General features: G+C 39.1%; 1 protein-coding gene across 6 annotated transcripts in view; it reads left to right on the forward strand.

The window, feature by feature from the left end:
* Nucleotides 1–18,253, forward strand: part of MEGF10 (multiple EGF like domains 10) — a 369,913-nt gene that overhangs the window by 242,599 nt on the left and 109,061 nt on the right. For all 6 annotated transcript variants that reach the window (XM_070412562.1, XM_070412566.1, XM_070412568.1 and 3 more), the window contains 3 exons: nucleotides 6,621–6,753; nucleotides 14,897–14,998; nucleotides 15,186–15,286. In XM_070412562.1, the coding sequence (XP_070268663.1) occupies nucleotides 6,621–6,753; nucleotides 14,897–14,998; nucleotides 15,186–15,286 (336 nt within the window). The remainder of the gene's footprint in view (nucleotides 1–6,620; nucleotides 6,754–14,896; nucleotides 14,999–15,185; nucleotides 15,287–18,253) is intronic.

Here is an 18,253-nt window from a genome sequence, read left to right on the forward strand (position 1 = left end):
TTCTTAGCAGCTACCAAGGTATGCTGTGGGACTGCCCTTACAACATGATTTAATTTTTCTTAGAGGAATATCTTTGTTGCGGTATTTAATGTCAGCATAATGACATGAGCCCTTCCCTCTCCCCCGAGACAAAAAGTATGTATCACACTTGTATTGCTTCGAATGAATGGTTATGCTTGGGAAAAATAATACGCTATTAGAATAACTAGCTTTGGATGGTGAAAATAGAAATCATGACAGTGCCTTAGGGTTTCTTCTTATCAGCAAGTAGTATTTACAGGGAAGTCCTCATCTGGGATTATCGCAGGGCAACAAGCAAGCACTACTCTTTTGACATATTTAATACTCTATTAATATTGTTATTTAATACTCTATTCACAGGCTCAAAGACACAGGAAGAACACAGCACACTATCTAATCCCCCACCCGGGCAGCCTTTCAGGTTAAAGCTAGTACATCCTTTATAGATAACATGTGGCGGGGGGGGGGGGATTGCAGGGTGGATTGTGGAAATGTGGCTATTCTTAATCAAGAAATTCATTTTCATTTAGAGAACTGTGAGAGGGCTTTAGAGAAATGAGCTTGAAAAAAAACTGGATAAGGGCACCTAAGTTATTTCTCTGTGCCCTTAATGATTCTAGGAAGGAAATCGATTTTAGAGTCAGAAAGAATTGTCTGGAATCATTTATCCCTCTGTTGTTGCAAAAATAAATCAGCTAGTCAACGCCCCACTATTTATTTCTCCCTAACACACTGATAGAGAAACTACTCCCTATCATCAGAGGCCAGACTCATGCATTGTAAGGATTTTATTCATCCTGATTATTTACTGTGTGTTTTTGTGGTAGGTAAGCAAAGCCTGCCTTCCTAGACAGCAAGAGTTAACTTCTGCCTGCTGTGTTTCCTCTTTCTAATAGGAGCACTTTAGCAATGCTAATCAGTTATACTGATTTTCTGTTTTGATTTTTCCATAATAATTAAGTGAATGATATGGAATGCAATCAAGTTTGGCGGTAGGGGGTTCATGCAAATGACTCTTTATTTTTTTACATTTTAAATTTTGTCAAATGGAACCTTGAGAAAAGTTATTTGAAGGCTGAAGACTGGCTGGATGGCTGAAGTAGCTTCCCACCCAATTTAGAGTTTTGAATATTTTCAAAATGTCCATTTTAATAAAGCAAATTGACATGGTGTCACCTTTTTTAAAAATTAAAATAATGCTATTTTTTAAAGATGGTATTTTGTTTTCAGTTGTGCTGCAAAATGGAAGATTATAGTGTAAGATAAGATGACAGCTTAAAAGAGAGAAATGAGGAAGAAAAATGTATTAACTTTCTTCCTTCAGGGTTGACATAAAGGAAAAAGGTACCCACATGGAAACCTATGGAACCTATAGAACAAATAAACTAGGGAAAGAATATATAGGACATTCCCCCCAAAATGTATACACACTTTAACAACTGATAACTCAATTTTCATTCCTTTTTTAGGTTTAACTGATTTGAAATAATGGGTGAAGCCAGACTAAGCTTTGAACAAAGAAAATTCATCCTAAAGTGCCACTAGACTTTATTTTTTATGGGGATACATACAAGATAAAGTTTAGGGTACAAAACCAGTAACAGTTGACAAGTTTAGGGTGCACAAATACCTAACAAAATGATTCTTGATGTTTGCAATTCCATTGCTTTGCTTTATCAGCAGTGCCTGGGCCAGAATGATCATCAGTTTGAAAACAGGCATTGGCAAGAAAATTATTCAGTTCTGTAGATTCTTTTAAATTTTGAAAATGAACTTATGTTCATAAATATTTTATAATCATTCAAAGCGTGTATACATTTTGGGGGCCACCCTGCATCTTATTTGGATTGTCTGTCATTGCCTTTATTAAACTAGACAGAACAAAAGGATCATCCATGTTTCTGAACATAGTGAAATGTTGCATTTCTATAGTTCTTTACAGCTCATTGGCATATTTATGAATTGTCTTCTCCTCCCATCATATATATATATATATATATACATATATATATACATGTATACATATATATATGTATGTATATATATATGTATATATATATACAACTTTTTTTTCACCTTCGGAACATAGTTTACTGACCATTTCTGAAGCCTCCATGCGCACCCTGCAGGGCCTGTGGTCAACCTAGTCCATGGTCAACCCATGTCCACCGACACCAAGCTAATGGGAGGTGGATCTATTTGAAGCAGTGGTTCTCAACCTTGGCTGCACATTAGAATCACCTGGGAATCTTTTTAAATCTTTTTAAAATCCTGATTTTGGGCCCCATCCTCCAGAAATTCTGTTTCTTTGTTGTGGGGTGTGGCCACAACCCCATAACAAAGAAACAGAATTTCTGGAGGATAAGGCCCAGAAATCAGGATTTTAAAGACTTCCCAGGCGATTCTAATGTGCAGCCAAGGTTGAGAACCACTGATTTGAAGGGTCCAGACTAGGCCCCAGACTGAGCAATTGCAGCTCGAAGCGCACACAGGTGCTGTGCGTAGGTTGGTGGGAGGCGGGGCCCGTCCAGGGCTTCACGTGCAGCGCTCCAGTGCGTGGCGGTCCACGTGGCTGCGTTTACACAGCACAAGCCACAGGGAGCCCGAGCGCAGCAGTGGCTCCACCCCTGTTTGCAGACAATGACTTCTTCGCAGGAGCCTAGAAACGTGCGAGGCTGGTGGCCACCGGAATTTTTGCCCCTGAAGTGGGTGACCTCTCCGTGGCCACAGTACACACCCACGTGGGCCCGCACCGACGTCCGGTCGCGACAGCAGCTTGAACAGAAAGAGGTCTCCAGGCTCGGGTCGCTGTCCTACAATTCCACGGCCTCGCAGTGCTGAGCCAGGAAAGCCTCGAAGGGGAAGGATTTAATGGTGCTGATGCCCCAGTCTGGGCCTGGGTTGAGCAGAAGTCCTGAGAAGAAAAGACAAGCTGCAGACTTCTGCTCCAGGGACCTGGCATTCGAAGCTCCTTCAGTGTCAGAGGAAGCATTACCCTGCTGACACCTTTTTGGATTTCTAACCTCTAGACCTCCAGTCTGGCTGTCCCTATTTTCGACCCCCCTGGGTCTACAGGCGCCTCAGAGTGAGCCCCACCCGTCTCTTCCCGAGGTGCCTCCGTGCGTCCCTGTACAGACATTTGGATTATTTTCGCAACAGGTTTTTGTGCATTTGCATGATTCCAGCCTCTTAGTCTAGCAATTCCTTTTGCATTTGACATTTCATACTTTAATGGAAATTGTTCTCGAATTCAGTTAATCTTCTCATTTTAATTTGGAAAATACTTTGGGACTAAGGTACCAAATGGAGCATGAATACATTTTTTAAATGTGCTGATATTTTCCTTTTCATGAACGCAGCCCGCAGCTTTGCAATGTAGTTTGATTTTTTTGTATGCCGAATTTCAAAAGCAACGAGGTGGCTAAATTCTGCTTTTTTTTCCCTCCTGCCATCCCCTTAGAGAAGTAAAAACCTTCAGAAAGCCATGCGTCAAGTGCAACACAAGAAGGACTACCAAAAAGATTCATGCTGAAATCTTTACATTAAAGGAAAACACACCACGTTGTTCTTTTTTATTTTGGGGCAGTTTGATTCATTGCTTGCAGCAATTTCTAACTTTACAGACTAAACATTTCTAATTGGGAAATGTATGGCTTGAATCTGAGATGGTGATTCAGGATATAAACTTTTCAACTAGGTGTAATTATTTTTGAGTAGTTGGCAGATTACTGCTGACCAGCCCTTGTTTTGCCTTTGAGGAAAGAATGAAAATTAATATACACATTTCACACTTCATTGAAACGAAATACTTAGCCTGACATAGCTAAGGCCATGAGACAGATATTTGCCATGCTTATTTGTTCACATCAAGTGTATTAAAGGTTTACTTATTTTGATGGATGAGGAAACCACTAGCAGTAAATTTATGTTTTCAACTGGGGAAATGAGGCAATAAAAATACCTACTTCTTAGGTAAGTAACTGTGAGGATTAAATGGGAAAATCACATAAAAGGTTCAGCAGTGCATCTGGCTCACAGTAATCAGTCAGGAAATGTTAGCTCTTGTTGTTTATTGTCATCGTTACTTTTTATTCATTCCTATTCAGTGGAATAGCTTTCGTTATATAATGTTAGGCTTCAGATTTTACAACTTCCTGATGGTTAGCCTGTGAGATATGTCAATAATTTGAATCAATTTATAAGCCGTATTTTGCTTTAAATGCTTTAAATGTTGGAATTATTTCATGAGGATTGAAATCCCCTTTAAAAAGTTCATAACCTCTCCCAATGGCTTGCACCATCTTTTAATTATTCTACAAATTAATGATATAATTTTTCTTTTTTCCAATCAAACATTTTCTTTGGTTTTAATCTTTTTTGGGGGGGGGGGGGGTTAGATATAGATAACTTGCCATAATGTACCTGATGTACTTGTCCTTATAAACAGTCCTGCTTTTGAATAATTTAATACTTCTTCATTTGATCTATTCCCTTGAATTTGAAGGATAAACTGTTTCTTAACATTAGGTTTTTGTTGATATTGTTGTTTATGTGTTTGTTTTAAGATAACTTTTTTAAATCACAAGGTTATTATTCAATAACTTGGGTCCCAAGTACTAAAAACTGGTAACTTCATTGTGTGGAAAGTTAGTATAACATCTCAAAATGCCAGCCCTCACCCGGAAAATAACTGCATGGGTCATATAATCTGGCCTGTTGTTGCTACTTTCACTAGTTTACCAATAGACAGGTTAATTTTAATTAATTATTTACTTAGTTTTAATTAGTTATTGCTTATTTTAAATTGGTAAATGGACCAGCTATTTCTATTTCAAGTCTATCTGTATAATGATTATATAAAACTAGAGGCACGAAATTTGTGCACGGGTAGGGTCTCTAGGCCTGGCTGGCAATCAGGGCCGATCTGTTGGGGGACTGGCAGGGCGATCAGGGGCCCCCCCCTCCCCTGGAACCCGCCTTGGCTACCCTGGGGCCTTTGGCTGGGGGCAGCTCCTGCATTTACCATCTGCCCCCTGGTGGTCAGTGCGTGTCATAACGACCGGTCGTTCCACCAGTTGTTCTGCTGTTTGGTCGATTTGCATATTAGGCTTTTATTATATAGGATAATTTTACATAGTATGACAAACTTTTCCTTCTTACTAAATGCTGAGTCCCTGGAGGTGAGAGATGTATGATTTCCACACACATATCATTACAATGTTACACCCTGGAGCCAACCTCACACATGGTAAGCATTCAATAAATGCCTGTGGGTGACTTCATTTGAATATCTCATAGGAACCTCAAACGACATATTTAAAACTGAACTTAAGGTTTATCCTCCAGAGAGGGAGGGCTTCTGTGCTTCCCATCTCAGTGAGGGCCCACCTCCCCCCAAGGGGCTATACCAGAAGTCCCTTCTCTCTCTCTTACTCTCACATTCAGTCACCAAGTCCTGTGGGTTCTACTTCCTAAAAATGTCCCAGTTCCCTGCAACTCCAATGTTGTTTCCTTCGTTCACCCCCAAGTAGTGTCTTACCTGATCTCCCTCTAAGAGTCTCCTCCTTCAGGTCACTCTCCCCTGCAGCCAGAATGATCTATCTGGTGTCACTGCACCCTTTCCGAGGTCTCCCTTATCCTTGGATGAAGTTCACAAACTTTGCAGTGGCCTATATAACTCATGATATGCCCCCTGTCTCTTTCTCCCACTGAATTGAGTTGAGCCTCCTAAGTGCCTGGCCCTCCCTCATCTTCAGTTTCCTCCGCTTGAATGTCTCCTCCCTCTCCTATCCCTTTTGCTGCCCTGTTTTACAAATACACCATGTTGCTATTTGTTTTTCTATTATGGTCTCTTCCTCTCAGTAATACCAGGTTCATTTTCTCTAACACTGACCTCCAAACAGTTTTACGCCTTTTTTTGCACACCTATGAAGAAATAGCTGGTTTACAGAAATAGCTGTCAAATAACTGGTTTTGTTTCTATGCAGCAGGTAGGGAAACTGAAGCACTAAATATACAAAATATATGTCATAATTATTAAATTACAAGTATCTTAAAGGGCAGGGACAGGAACTAGATCTGTGCTTTATGTCCAGTTTTGCACAGTGCCTGAGATAGAGTATTCAGTGCACATTGAATGAATCTCAGTTTGAGCCTAAGGTGCTTCTCTCTTGAGTCAATGAAGCTTCTGTTTCATCATTTATGCTCTGGGACCAATGAGGCCAGATTCCACTGTGAGCCTTCTTCTTCCAGAAGGGAAATATGCCTGATGAGAGAACCTGGAAGCCCATGTTGCTTTGAGTTGTTCTGGTAGATTCCTTTAATGTTAGTTGGCATGGATGAGAAGGGCTTTTGTTGTGGTGGCAATTAATGATGATTTGCACATTGTAGTAATTTACAAAACAGTGGCCACCCTGCACCACATAAGAAACACCTCTCTCTTCTGGACCATGAAATCTGATGGCCCGTTTATTTGAATACATGATTGTTATGCATGTTTCAGCCCTGGTGACAACTGGTCCCAAATGGCTGCTGTTCTGAAAGGAATTCTGTTTGGATCACTTTACTGCATCTCTAATTTGGATTTTTTTCCCTTGTAGGGTGTTCGTCAGAAAAAATGGTTATTTCTTTGAACACATACCTGGGATTTCTCTGTTTATTATTATGCCACTGGATAAAGACAGCATCACCTCTCAACCTTGAAGACCCTAATGTGTGTAGCCACTGGGAAAGGTAATAGTTCTGAAAGTAATCTTAGAAATAATTTCTGATACATTTCTTTATATACTGTCATCCTCAGTCTGATATATAAAGTTAGAATTTGACAAGAGATTGTAAAGTTACTTTTGTGTGAAAATCATTAGTTGTAGCTAATAAATCAGACAGTATTATTCATCTTGGTCTCATAGAATATATATTATGTGAAAAAAAACTTCATATATTGATTCTTACACAGGTGCGATTATAAGATTGTAAGAGTCAGGGAAAACATTACATTAATCGTTCAATTTAAATGAACTCCCTAAGGTCCTGTCCCTGCTCTGACTTTATTTACAGTAAGTTGGGGGAGTTGGACTTCTGTATGGGAACCAATGAGTGAGCAGTGGAAGACCGTGTATAATAATGTACTTGAAATGTATGGCAAAAAAAAAAATTGTGCTATAGGTGGCCTAAAAGGGAGACATGATTTCTGGGGACACTGGTAAAGCTACCTGGAGGTGGTGTCACCTAAGATGTTTCTGAAGAGCTGACATGAGCAGGTGGCAGTGATTGGTAGGGATTCTAGGAATGGAAGGTGGCCTGACACCAGTGTCATGCAGACCTCTAGGGGCTGTGCCCAGCAAGACTAGAGTCAGCACATCCCTGCTGGCATGGCTCAGTCGTTGAGCATCGAGCTCACGGTTTGATTCCCAGTCAGGTGCATGCCCAGGTTGCAGGCTCGATCCCCAGTGGGGGACATGCATGCGGCAGCTGATCAGTGATTCTCTCTCATCACTGATGTTTCTATCTCTTCCTCTCTCTTCCTCTTTGAAGTAAATAAAAATATATTAAAAAATAAAAATATATATTTTAAAAAGGCTTGAGTCATTACAGGACTGGAGGAGGACAATACTGAATAGATTATATGAGAGCAGATGATGTCGTGTCCAGATCTGGGCAATGTGCAGTAGGAAATACAGAGGAAGTACAAAACTATCGGCTGTTCTTGGGGATCTTATGGTCCCCGGAACACAAAATTAGCACAAGCCATGTGATAGTGCAGTGCAATCATATGCAGTCTACTGAGCTCTGATGTGCATGGCTAAGAAAGTATCTTTATCCAGAAATAACATTGCAAATGCAAGTTTTTCAGACAAATAGGAGGTGTCAAGTACTAGAGAGTAATATGTGTTTTATTGTCTGTAAGTGCATTGACATAAGCTTTGGTCTCCTTTTTCTGTCACCATTAGCACGGTGATTATTCCCCCACAGAGCACACACTCTGATCGCCCACTGACTGGCAGGTTGCACAAAGCGCAGAGCCTGTCCAGCGCAGCAGCTCTGCTTTTCTAGGGCACACTGGCTCCTCACTCACAGCATTATTTTTCATTGAGGGCTCGTTCCCACCTCCATTGGCAGCATTGCAATCAAGATAACAAAAATATATTTCCCTTATCTATCAAGAGAGCTATATATCACTATGAAACTTTAAGCTGTAGAGGAAATATGTATATGTAATAAAGTTCTTTTGTTTGTGATATTAACTATATCATACAGAACGTAAGAGGAGGGACCTGTATATTATCTTTATAATCGTTACAGCACCTTTCATAAAACATTTCACTAACAAAGTATATAATATTTATTAAAGTAATAAAAATACATCTCAAATTGAGAAAAGGGAGAGTCCACTTGTGCTTGAACTTCTTGGAGGATAATAGCTTTGGAATGGGAGGAAGAACAAATTTGTAAGATGCCATGAAATAAAAATCATCAGGTCTTGGTAAAACATTGGCAGTGACGGCAAACCTTTTGAGCTCAGCGTGTCAGCATTTTGAAAAACCCTAACTTAACTCTGGTGCCGTGTCACATATAGAAATTTTTTGATATTTGCAACCATAGTAAAACAAAGATTTATATATATATATATATATATATATATATATATATATATATATATATATTTTAAAATATATTTTATTGATTTTTTACAGAGAGGAAGGGAGAGGGAGAGAGAGTTAGAAACATTGATGAGAGAGAAACATCGATCAGCTGCCTCCTGCACACCCCTCATTGGGGATGTGCCCGCAACCAACGTACATGCCCCTGACCGGAATCGAACCTGGGACCCTTGAGTCTGCAGGCCGACGCTCTATCCACTGAGCCAAACCGGTTGGGCAAAGATTTATATTTTTGATATTTATTTTATATATTTAAATGCCATTTAACAAAGAAAAATCAACCAAAAAATGAGTTCGTGTGTCACCGCTGACACGCGTGTCATAGGTTCGCCATCACTGGACTATAGGATATGAAGGAAGCAGAAAAGGCTGAGGTTTAGAACCTGCTGTGTAAGAGTGGTGGTGTCATTGCACATGTGGAAAGATAAAAGGAAGAGAGCTGATTTGAGAGGGAAGGGACTCACATGGTTTGCTCTGTTGTGTTCATAAGATCAATTTGAAATATGGGCCTGGAAGTGTGTGGGAATGTGGATGTGGGAGCATGATGAAATGTGAACAGACAAGTGCTCCAAGGCAAAGGCTATCAAGATAAAAGAATCCAAGACTTCAAATAGCCCAGCACCCACTCAAATGTACACATTTTGTCCTGATTCCTTGCTCAGTATCTGACCAAATTTGCCAACACTAACTTCCATTGTTTTATTCACCACTGATGATCCCAAGTGTCTAAAACACTGCCTTCAATTAATAGTTGTTGAAGGAGCTTTCACCTTCTGATAGGAGATGACTAATAATGGACATCAATTGGGAGGGAGGAGAAAGAGAGGCAGAAGGACAAGGGGCACATTCATTTTTAAATGCAATATAATTCCACTGTTGCACATTAGAATAACCACTAACACGGTCACTAATGGATCGGGAAGTTGAGCATGAAAAAATAGGGAAATGATGGCGATTTTTTCCTGACTCTCTTTTTTCTATATTAAATGAACTGCTAGAAAGACAGATTGACAGCTACAATCTTCTTATTGATAGATTTCCTGTTACAAAGCTAGTAATCATTCTTTGAAGAAAGGAAAAGGAAAGTGGAATTACTTTGAGAAGCATGGAGAATGGAGGATGAATTAAAATGATCAAATAAAGGTGCAGGTTACAGGTTCTTGTATATTTTCAAAAACTAAAATGGGCTTGAATGGAAAAGGGGAGAGGATGACTAGCTTAGGGACAAAAGTCTTAGTAGTAGGGCTGAAGAGGGCTCATTGCGGGCTTTCCTTACACTAACACCCACCTGTTCCTGAGGGTTCGGAGCCGTGGTGGAATCACCTGGAGGCTTGCTTCTCCGAGTGTGGTCTGCGGAGTTGCAGCCTGAGCATCACCTTGGAGCTTGTGGGAAATGTGGGGTCTCGAGCCACACCCCAGACCTAGAAATGATTTATTTTCAAATAAAAGTGTGCCTCATTTTAATGCAGGAATGCTGATTCTCAGAAGTTATACTTATAATGAAATAAAGAAAAATTAAATAACTTAAAATGCACAAGGGGTATGTGTTATCAAAGGAATTCTGCACAGCATCCTTTTGGAACATGAGTAATTCCATGAATCACCTGTTCCTTCTCCCCATCCTCTCTTTCTGTTCTGTGAGTCTAAGTTCTTCCCTCTATTGGGGTTGCTCCTAAGGAAGGCACAAATGAAGAGAAGCTGTTCTTTGCCCAATGAACCCATTGGGGGTGGAACACAGAACTGGTAGTAATTGAAGCAGCAATCCAAAGCAAGCAGAGATAAGCAATGATGATTATTATCATATCTGATTTCAGTAACAAGATAATTTAAGCAGATAAAATGTAATTAACCACTTTGGAATGTGTCCAAGTGGTGATGGCTTATTTCCCCCGAGTTCTTTGACCTTAAAGTAAATCTTGCTGGGGTTTCTCCCCGGATAATACTTAATAGGTTAAAATCACAGAGATGATATGTTTTCAGTGTGTTGAGAAGGTTAAACAAACAAGCAGGAGATAAAGGGTTTTGCATCTGGATGCTTAAATTAGTGCAGGATTGAGATCAGATTCCTTTCATACCACAATTTGCCCCTCACTCTCTGCTTTACCAGCTTTAGATGTTCTAGTGACATTTGAAAGGAGACAGAGGGGCAGGAGGTGTCTGGGGGTCGAGATGTTAGTGCTCAGTCTAAAATACCCACTAGCACTGGGAGCTCAGTGTTGCTCATTTGTGATGAAAACGAGATTGGACTAGATCAACAATCTTCAACCTTTTTCATCTCATGGCACATAAACTAATTACTAAAATTCTGCAGCACACCAAAAGATATATCTTTTGCTGATACAAAAAAAAAAAAGGTATAATTTTGATTCATTCACACCAGATGGCTATTGTTGTATTGGCTGTTGTCATTGTTTTTACTTGACAGTCTAAGCAGCGGTTCTCAACCTGTGGGTCACGAACAACGAAAATACATCCTGCATATCAGATATTTACATTACAATTCATAACAGTAGCAAAATTACAGTTATGAAGTAGCAACGAAAATCATTTTGTGTTTGGGGGTCACCACAACATGAGGAACTGTATTAAAGGGTTGTGGCATTAGGAAGGTTGAGAACCACTGGACGGGAAAAGAGGTCAGTGCCCCTGACTAAGTAGTCAGGTATTGCATGTTTTAAACATTCTTGCAGCTCACCACTTGAAAATAGCTGGACTAGACCATCCTACTCTGCGACTTTTGGGGCAGCTGCTCCTGAATGTGAAAGTGTGGACTGTTAGCAGAGGTGCTGTTGAAGTTCCAACAGCAACCTAGGCATTGGCCAGAGAAGCAGTGATAAAGACCGGAGGAGGCGGGCCAATGATCAGGGACATTTCCCTTCATGGTACCAGGACACAGCTTCCAGAAAGTGGCCCCTGGAAAAGTGACAACTTAGTTGAATAACAGTAGGTGGGTATTGAGTACATTAGGTGTAGGCACTTACGGAGTATTTGGTGGTCAGAATTTGAAGACTATTTACTGACATGGAAAATCATTATGACATATGAACACACACATACTCTTAAGTTTAAAAAATAGGCTTCAAACTCAGGTGCATAGCATGACTATAAGAATATGAAAAGAAAATACACTAAACTAAAACTAAAAACCCCTAAAGATGAAAGAAGTACAGTAAAATGCTATTAATGGTGATGGAAGAGTTATGGAATTCTCTCCTCTCTCTCTCTCTTAAAATTTATTTTCCAAATTTTGTAGTGTGACTATAATACTATTAAAAAAGAAAAAAGGCCCTGACCAGTTTGGCTCAGTGGATGGAGCATGGTCTGTAGACTGAGGGGTCCCAGGTTCGATTCTGGTTGAGGGCATGTGCCTTGGTTGTGGGCACATCCCCAGTAGGGGGTATGCAGGAGGCAGCTGATCGATGTTTCTCTCTCATCGATGTTTCTAGCTCTCTATCCCTCTCCCTTCCTCTCTGTAGAAAGTCAACAAAATATATTTAAAAAGAAAAGAAAAGAAAAGAAAAAAGAAAGATTGTGTAGAAAAGAAAAAAATGTATATTAAAAAACAACAACAGAAGAGACAATAAATTTGGGTCAACAAAGTTTAAAATCCTTCTTCTGTAAACTTAAGTGGGAGCCTCAGTTTCTGGCCAAATTGTAATTCATATTCAGTTAGTTATGAATTGAGTGTGAGCCTCTGAATAACTTTAATGCAAAGAATCAAGATCAAAGGGAAATGCTCAAGTGAATTTTATAGTCCTATTTCCCCCAAACTGCCTACATGTCTCCATTAAAGCTGTATCCCATTATTTTTAGTATTTACAGGCTGGACTTTCCTGAGAGCTCTTTGAGACCAGGAATTGCATAGAATTGGTTCAATAAGTGTTTATTGGCTCAATAAGTGTTTAGGAATTGGAATCCTAAATGGCTTGATTTCCCTTTTATAGAGAAGACCTTTTTTATATCCTCAAACCAGAGAAGCATCCTGCAGACGAATATTATTGGAGAGCAGCAAGTGGCAAGAAGAGGAAATTCCTGTACTTGCACATTTCCTCTGGTGTAAGCACTCTTCCAGGCCACTAGACATTAGTGGAAATATTTTTCATGTTTGCTTGTGACATCAGTTCTCCAAGCCACATCAAATGGGATGTATTTGGCCAAGATTGTTTGTTGATGATCACGTTTGCTCGAAGGCATTCAGACCTTAACAACATACCACGTCCTTGGAAATTTTAGGAAAACTGCATCAGGTCTAGTTCCAGCAAACTAATTTAGTTAATCTAAATAGCTAAATTAATACGGTAAAGCCCAATAGAATGACCCCCCCCCCCCCCAACTGGCATTAATTTAGAGTGGTTTCTTTTTTACTCCTGTAGCACCCGTGGGAAGCTGCTCTGTTTTTTCCCACGGACAATGTAGCACTGCACCTGTACAACAGCCCATACAGGGGGCGTCCACTCGCTTTGCTCCTCACTTGCAGTGGAATGGAGAAACGATGCAGCAGGCCTCAAAATTTAGCTATTTACAAGCAGCTGGATAGGAAGGACAAAAAGTTGGCAAGGAGTCTCAGAGTCTGCATCGATCTGAACCTCAGGACACTGCTAGGGGTCTGAAGAAAATATCAATACCTTAATGTGAAATTTCATTCTAAGAACATTTATATTTTAATGGAGGCCTCTTGCTTTACCCAAAAGGAGTTATATTGCAGATGTAGGTCACTGCACACTCTAATCTCCTCCGAACCTGTTCTTGCAGGTAACAGCGGGTGTCATCGACTACAGTAAAAGGAAATAGTCATCTAAAATGTGTTAGAAGTTCAGAATTCCACGTGGGGAGGGATCTTCAGACCATGCCTGACCTCGTGGTTTTAAGATGTGACCATCAAAACGCAGGGAAGTGGGGATACCTGCTGAAGGCCACCCAGTTTCCCAATGTCAGATTGGAATTATCATACTGGCTTCTCATCCAGTGAGCTTTTCATAGGCCTATTGCAGCTGCCAAAGATTTGCGGAGGAACCCTATATTTGCCTAGAAATCAAGTTGCAATGTCCCAAAGAATGAACACAAAAGTGTGAATAGTATGATTATTTCATGGGTGTCCAATGGAAGCCTAAGTACATAGTGACTGACAGACCAGCTGGGGAAAGAAAGGCCACTGTTGGTGGGGCCTGCACCACACAGCTTTTCAAATTAGGAGATTCTGCTCTATATCTAATCTGAATTTTTCGTGCTGAAATTTTGACCTCATTTTTTCTGTACCTTCTCCAGTTGATAGTATCTTTAAATGAACTTGGGCGATTGAGTTCGTGATTTCAGCTCATTTTGTTGGTGTAAACTAAAGATTTTAGTGGAAATCTTTAAGAGAATGTTAAAGAAAATAAACTGTATGGAAAGGAGGATTCTTTAGATTTTCCTGTAGGCAGGAATTTGAAGCTCCTTTAAAATGAAGTATGGGATTGAACACTGGAAGTTCTTTATATTTCATGGATGTTTTCCATCCACATTCTTAGGCCCATAGGACTGCATGCTTTTCCTTTAATTAGAAGTTGTTAGTGAAAATGTATTGGAAAACAGGCTGCCTAAATAGCAACAGTTCTGGTACGATTATTTTAGGCTAATTGTCTCAGCCATATTTTTACTGGTTTTAGAGACTTCTTTGTAGTTTTTATTTAGAGGCTGTATATATTTTTCCACTGTCTGAGAAGTGGGGCAGGCACACAGAAGCAAATTATTCCAAGTTTCAATCCAGGAAATATGCTCTTCCTGATATTCCAGCGTCAATAGCAAAATGTACTGTTATAAATACCCAAACTGTCTCTTTGATTACCTTTATTATCTACATGCAGACTTAGATTGAAAACTTTTATTGTGAAAGTGTTGGTTATCCCTGGACCTCTGGGGTGAGGGGATAGAATGAAATACAGAAAAAAATATGGTGATATGTTTTTAAATTTAGGAATATAAGAATTTATGGTGAATACTAAAAGAGACTTTCTTTTGAAATTTATAGCATGAACTCTTGTCTTTTAAATATATTTTTAATTTTGGTTCTGGTTCAAATAAAAACCTGTAAAAACATGGAGAATCTAAGTCAGTATGGAATTGCAAATGGAGCTAATTTAGCCTATGGTTGCGTGTGTTTTTTTTTTTTTTTACATAGTACATAATTAATGTAAGAAAGAGAAATATTGATTCTTTATCTTTCCTCTTCTTTTCAGCTACTCAGTAACTGTGCAAGAGTCGTACCCACATCCCTTTGACCAAATTTATTACACCAGCTGCACTGACATTCTGAACTGGTTTAAGTGTACACGGCACAGGTAATGAAAGCTCGGACATATTTGCGAGTTTGGCTAACTGGGAAGGAATTTGATAACAGTTATTAAATACTTTGCTTTTAATACCTTTATTCTATTTAATAACTCTTTGTATGGAAATATAAATTATTTATTTCTAATCAAATGTCAGGTCAAAAGAGGTAACAGTGTGCTTTTTCCCTCTATATAGAATCAGTTATCGGACAGCCTATCGACATGGGGAGAAAACTATGTATAGGCGCAAATCACAGTGCTGTCCTGGATTTTATGAAAGCAGGGAAATGTGTGTCCGTAAGTAAGACTTTCACTTCTCTGAGGTTTGCTTATTTTCCCAGTGCTGGCTTGCCTCTGTTCATGGCAGCAGGGATAGAGGCCTTGGGAGATGGGGCATTGTGAGTCATTCCCTTCCACTCTCGGCTGCTGCTTTCTTGGTCTGTGTAAGGAGAGAAACATTTACTCTGTCCCTCTGTCCTATCAAAAATCTCCAAATGAATGTCCCTCAAGGAGAAAACAGATGCTCTAGATAGATGCTTCAAGGCCAGATACAGTAATGTTAATCACCGTTTTCAGTACATGTCTCTTTGGAAATGGGTCAAGGAGTTATTAGATTTAGGTCACAAAAGAGAACAGAGACAAAACTTTCCCACAGCAGTTGACCAGGGTCCTGAGTTAACTTCTGAGAGGCCAACGTGTTTTTTGCTGGTGAAGAGAATGATGAGGTTTATTAAAAGTAGAGGAGCTTTCACAGTAAGAAGTGACTATAAGCCTGGGTCACAAAGTAGATCTTTTTTATCGTCATTTTCTCTCTTCCCTCCCCTCCCCATCTCACCAATTCATTCTGAGATGTCTTGAGAGAAGTTTGTTATTTGATGATACACTTTAGAAAATCCTAGACTATGACACGACATGCAGTTTGCAGTTGAGGTTTCTTACCATTGTGCATAGGACATGTCGAAGAGAGAATTTAAAAACAATTCTATTCAGATATTTTGGCTCACCACACAGCTGGAGGTCACCTTTGCTTTCTGAGCCGAGACACTGGTGTTGAGTAGCAGAGAGAGAGATAAGGTTCTGCTCTAATCTGAAGGCACTAGGAATGATCAGACACATTTGGACTTAAGAATCTGCAGTGCCGGGTGAGAGTACCACTCCACTGGGTGACCTCAGATAAGCCACTAATACCTGTCTGAGGCTCCTTTGAAAGAGAAGGCAGCAGGAAAAAAGGAAAACAAATATGATATGTACTGACTTCATAAAAGATGCCATAAGCATGAATCTACAGGAGCTGAGCAGGGCTGTTCAGAATAGCACATGGACATCACTCATCCATAGAGTTGCCAGGAATTGAAGACAACTCAATGGCATGTAACACACACACACACACACACACACACACACACAGCTTGGATCAGTATATGTGTTCTCTTCCTTCCAACCCCTGGATTTTATTCAAAGCCAGCACTATATAGGATAATAAATGTTCATTGAAAAAAGTTAGAAAATGTAACTAAACAAAAAGAAGAAAGTAAAAACACATTGTGAATGTCTTTCCTGGTCAATAAATGTACTTCTGTAACATATTGCAAATGTCAGTGTTATTGCATTGTAAATATTTATTTAACCAATTTCAACTATTGGATATTTGTGATTTCTAAGTTTTACCTGTTATAAACTGACTTGCTCTAGAAGACATTATTGTAGTTAAATCTTTGTTCATATCCTTAATTAATAGGTAAGCATAAATTCCTAGAAGTCAGAGGTATTTGGTATGTTTCCAATTTATACTCCCACCAGCAGTATATGAGAATGCTTTTTTGTTTATACCTTGTGCCATTTTTCTTTTTTGCTAATTTTCTTCTTAATTTGCATGCCTTTGACTAAAAATGCTGCTGAATAATGAAACATCTTAGAGAATAAGCATGAGCTGATATCTCTGGTCCAGGCTGGTAGGACTTTTCAAAGGACAGCACTGAGTGCACACAGAGTGGATAGTGGGGAGGCCTGGCTGGCCCGGCTGGCCATCCGCAGAGGCTTTGGGGTGACATTATGTTGGTACCAAGACTGATGTCAAGGAGCTTACCACATGTTTTCCTCTAGAACAGTGGTTCTCAACCTTCTGGCCCTTTAAATACAGTTCCTTATGTTGTGACCCAACCATAAAATTATTTTTGTTGCTACTTCATAACTGTAACGTTGCTACTGTTATGAATCATAATGTAAATATCTGATATGCAGGATGGTCTTAGGCGACCCCTGTGAAAGAGTTGTTCGACTGCCAAAGGGGTCGAGACCCACAGGTTGAGAACCACTGCTCTAGAAGACTTATGATTTCAGGTCTTACATTCAGGTTGTTAATCCATTTTGAGTTGATTTTTGTATATGGTGTAAGATAGAGATCAAGTTTTATTTTATGAATGTGACTGTCCAGTTTTCCCAACACTGTTTATTGGAGATCATATATGCATGGATTTATTTCTGGGCTCTGTATTCTGTTCCATTGATCTATATGTCTGCTTTTATGCTAGTATCATTCTGCTTTGATTGCTATAGCTTTGTAATATAGTTTGAAATCAGGAAGTGTGATGTCGACATCTTTGTTCTTTCTCAAGATTGCTTTGGTTATTAGGGTTCATTTATGGGTCACACAAATTTTAGGATTGTGTGTTCTATTTCTGTGAAAAATGCCATTGGAATTTTAATGGATTGCATTGAATCTGAATATAGCTTTGGGTAGTATGGAAATTTAAACAATATTAGTTCTTTCAATTCAGATCATGGAGTATTTTTTCATTTATTTGTGTCTTCTTCCATTTCTTTCATTAGTGTCTTAATAGTTTTCAGGGTACAGATGTTTCACCTCCTTGGTTCATTTATTTTTAGGTATTTTATTATTTTTGATGCAGTTGTAAATGAAATCTTTCTTAATTTCTCTTTCTGTTTTTTCTATTAGTGTTAATAATTAATTATTGACTTACTGAAGTTATAAATCCAAGACCTTATTATTTCTAAAGCTAAATTTAGCTTACAGTTGTTTCATTTATTGGTATAACAAATTCTAAAAACACATTAGGGGGCCTTTGACTAATGTTTTACAAGTATAAACACCATCAAGTTTTTAAAATGGAATTTGTATATTTAATAAATTTAATTTTTATCTAATCCAGCTTCCAGGCTGGCAAATTGTCCTATTTGCTTAAGTACTTTTTGTAAATATAAGTTCAACTTATTGATAAGGTGAAATCTTAAGTTCTTTTAAAT

This window comes from Myotis yumanensis, unplaced genomic scaffold, assembly GCF_028538775.1.
Source record: "Myotis yumanensis isolate MYYU_CA2020_CCGP unplaced genomic scaffold, mMyoYum1.0.hap1 SCAF_4, whole genome shotgun sequence".
NCBI lineage: Eukaryota > Metazoa > Chordata > Mammalia > Chiroptera > Vespertilionidae > Myotis > Myotis yumanensis.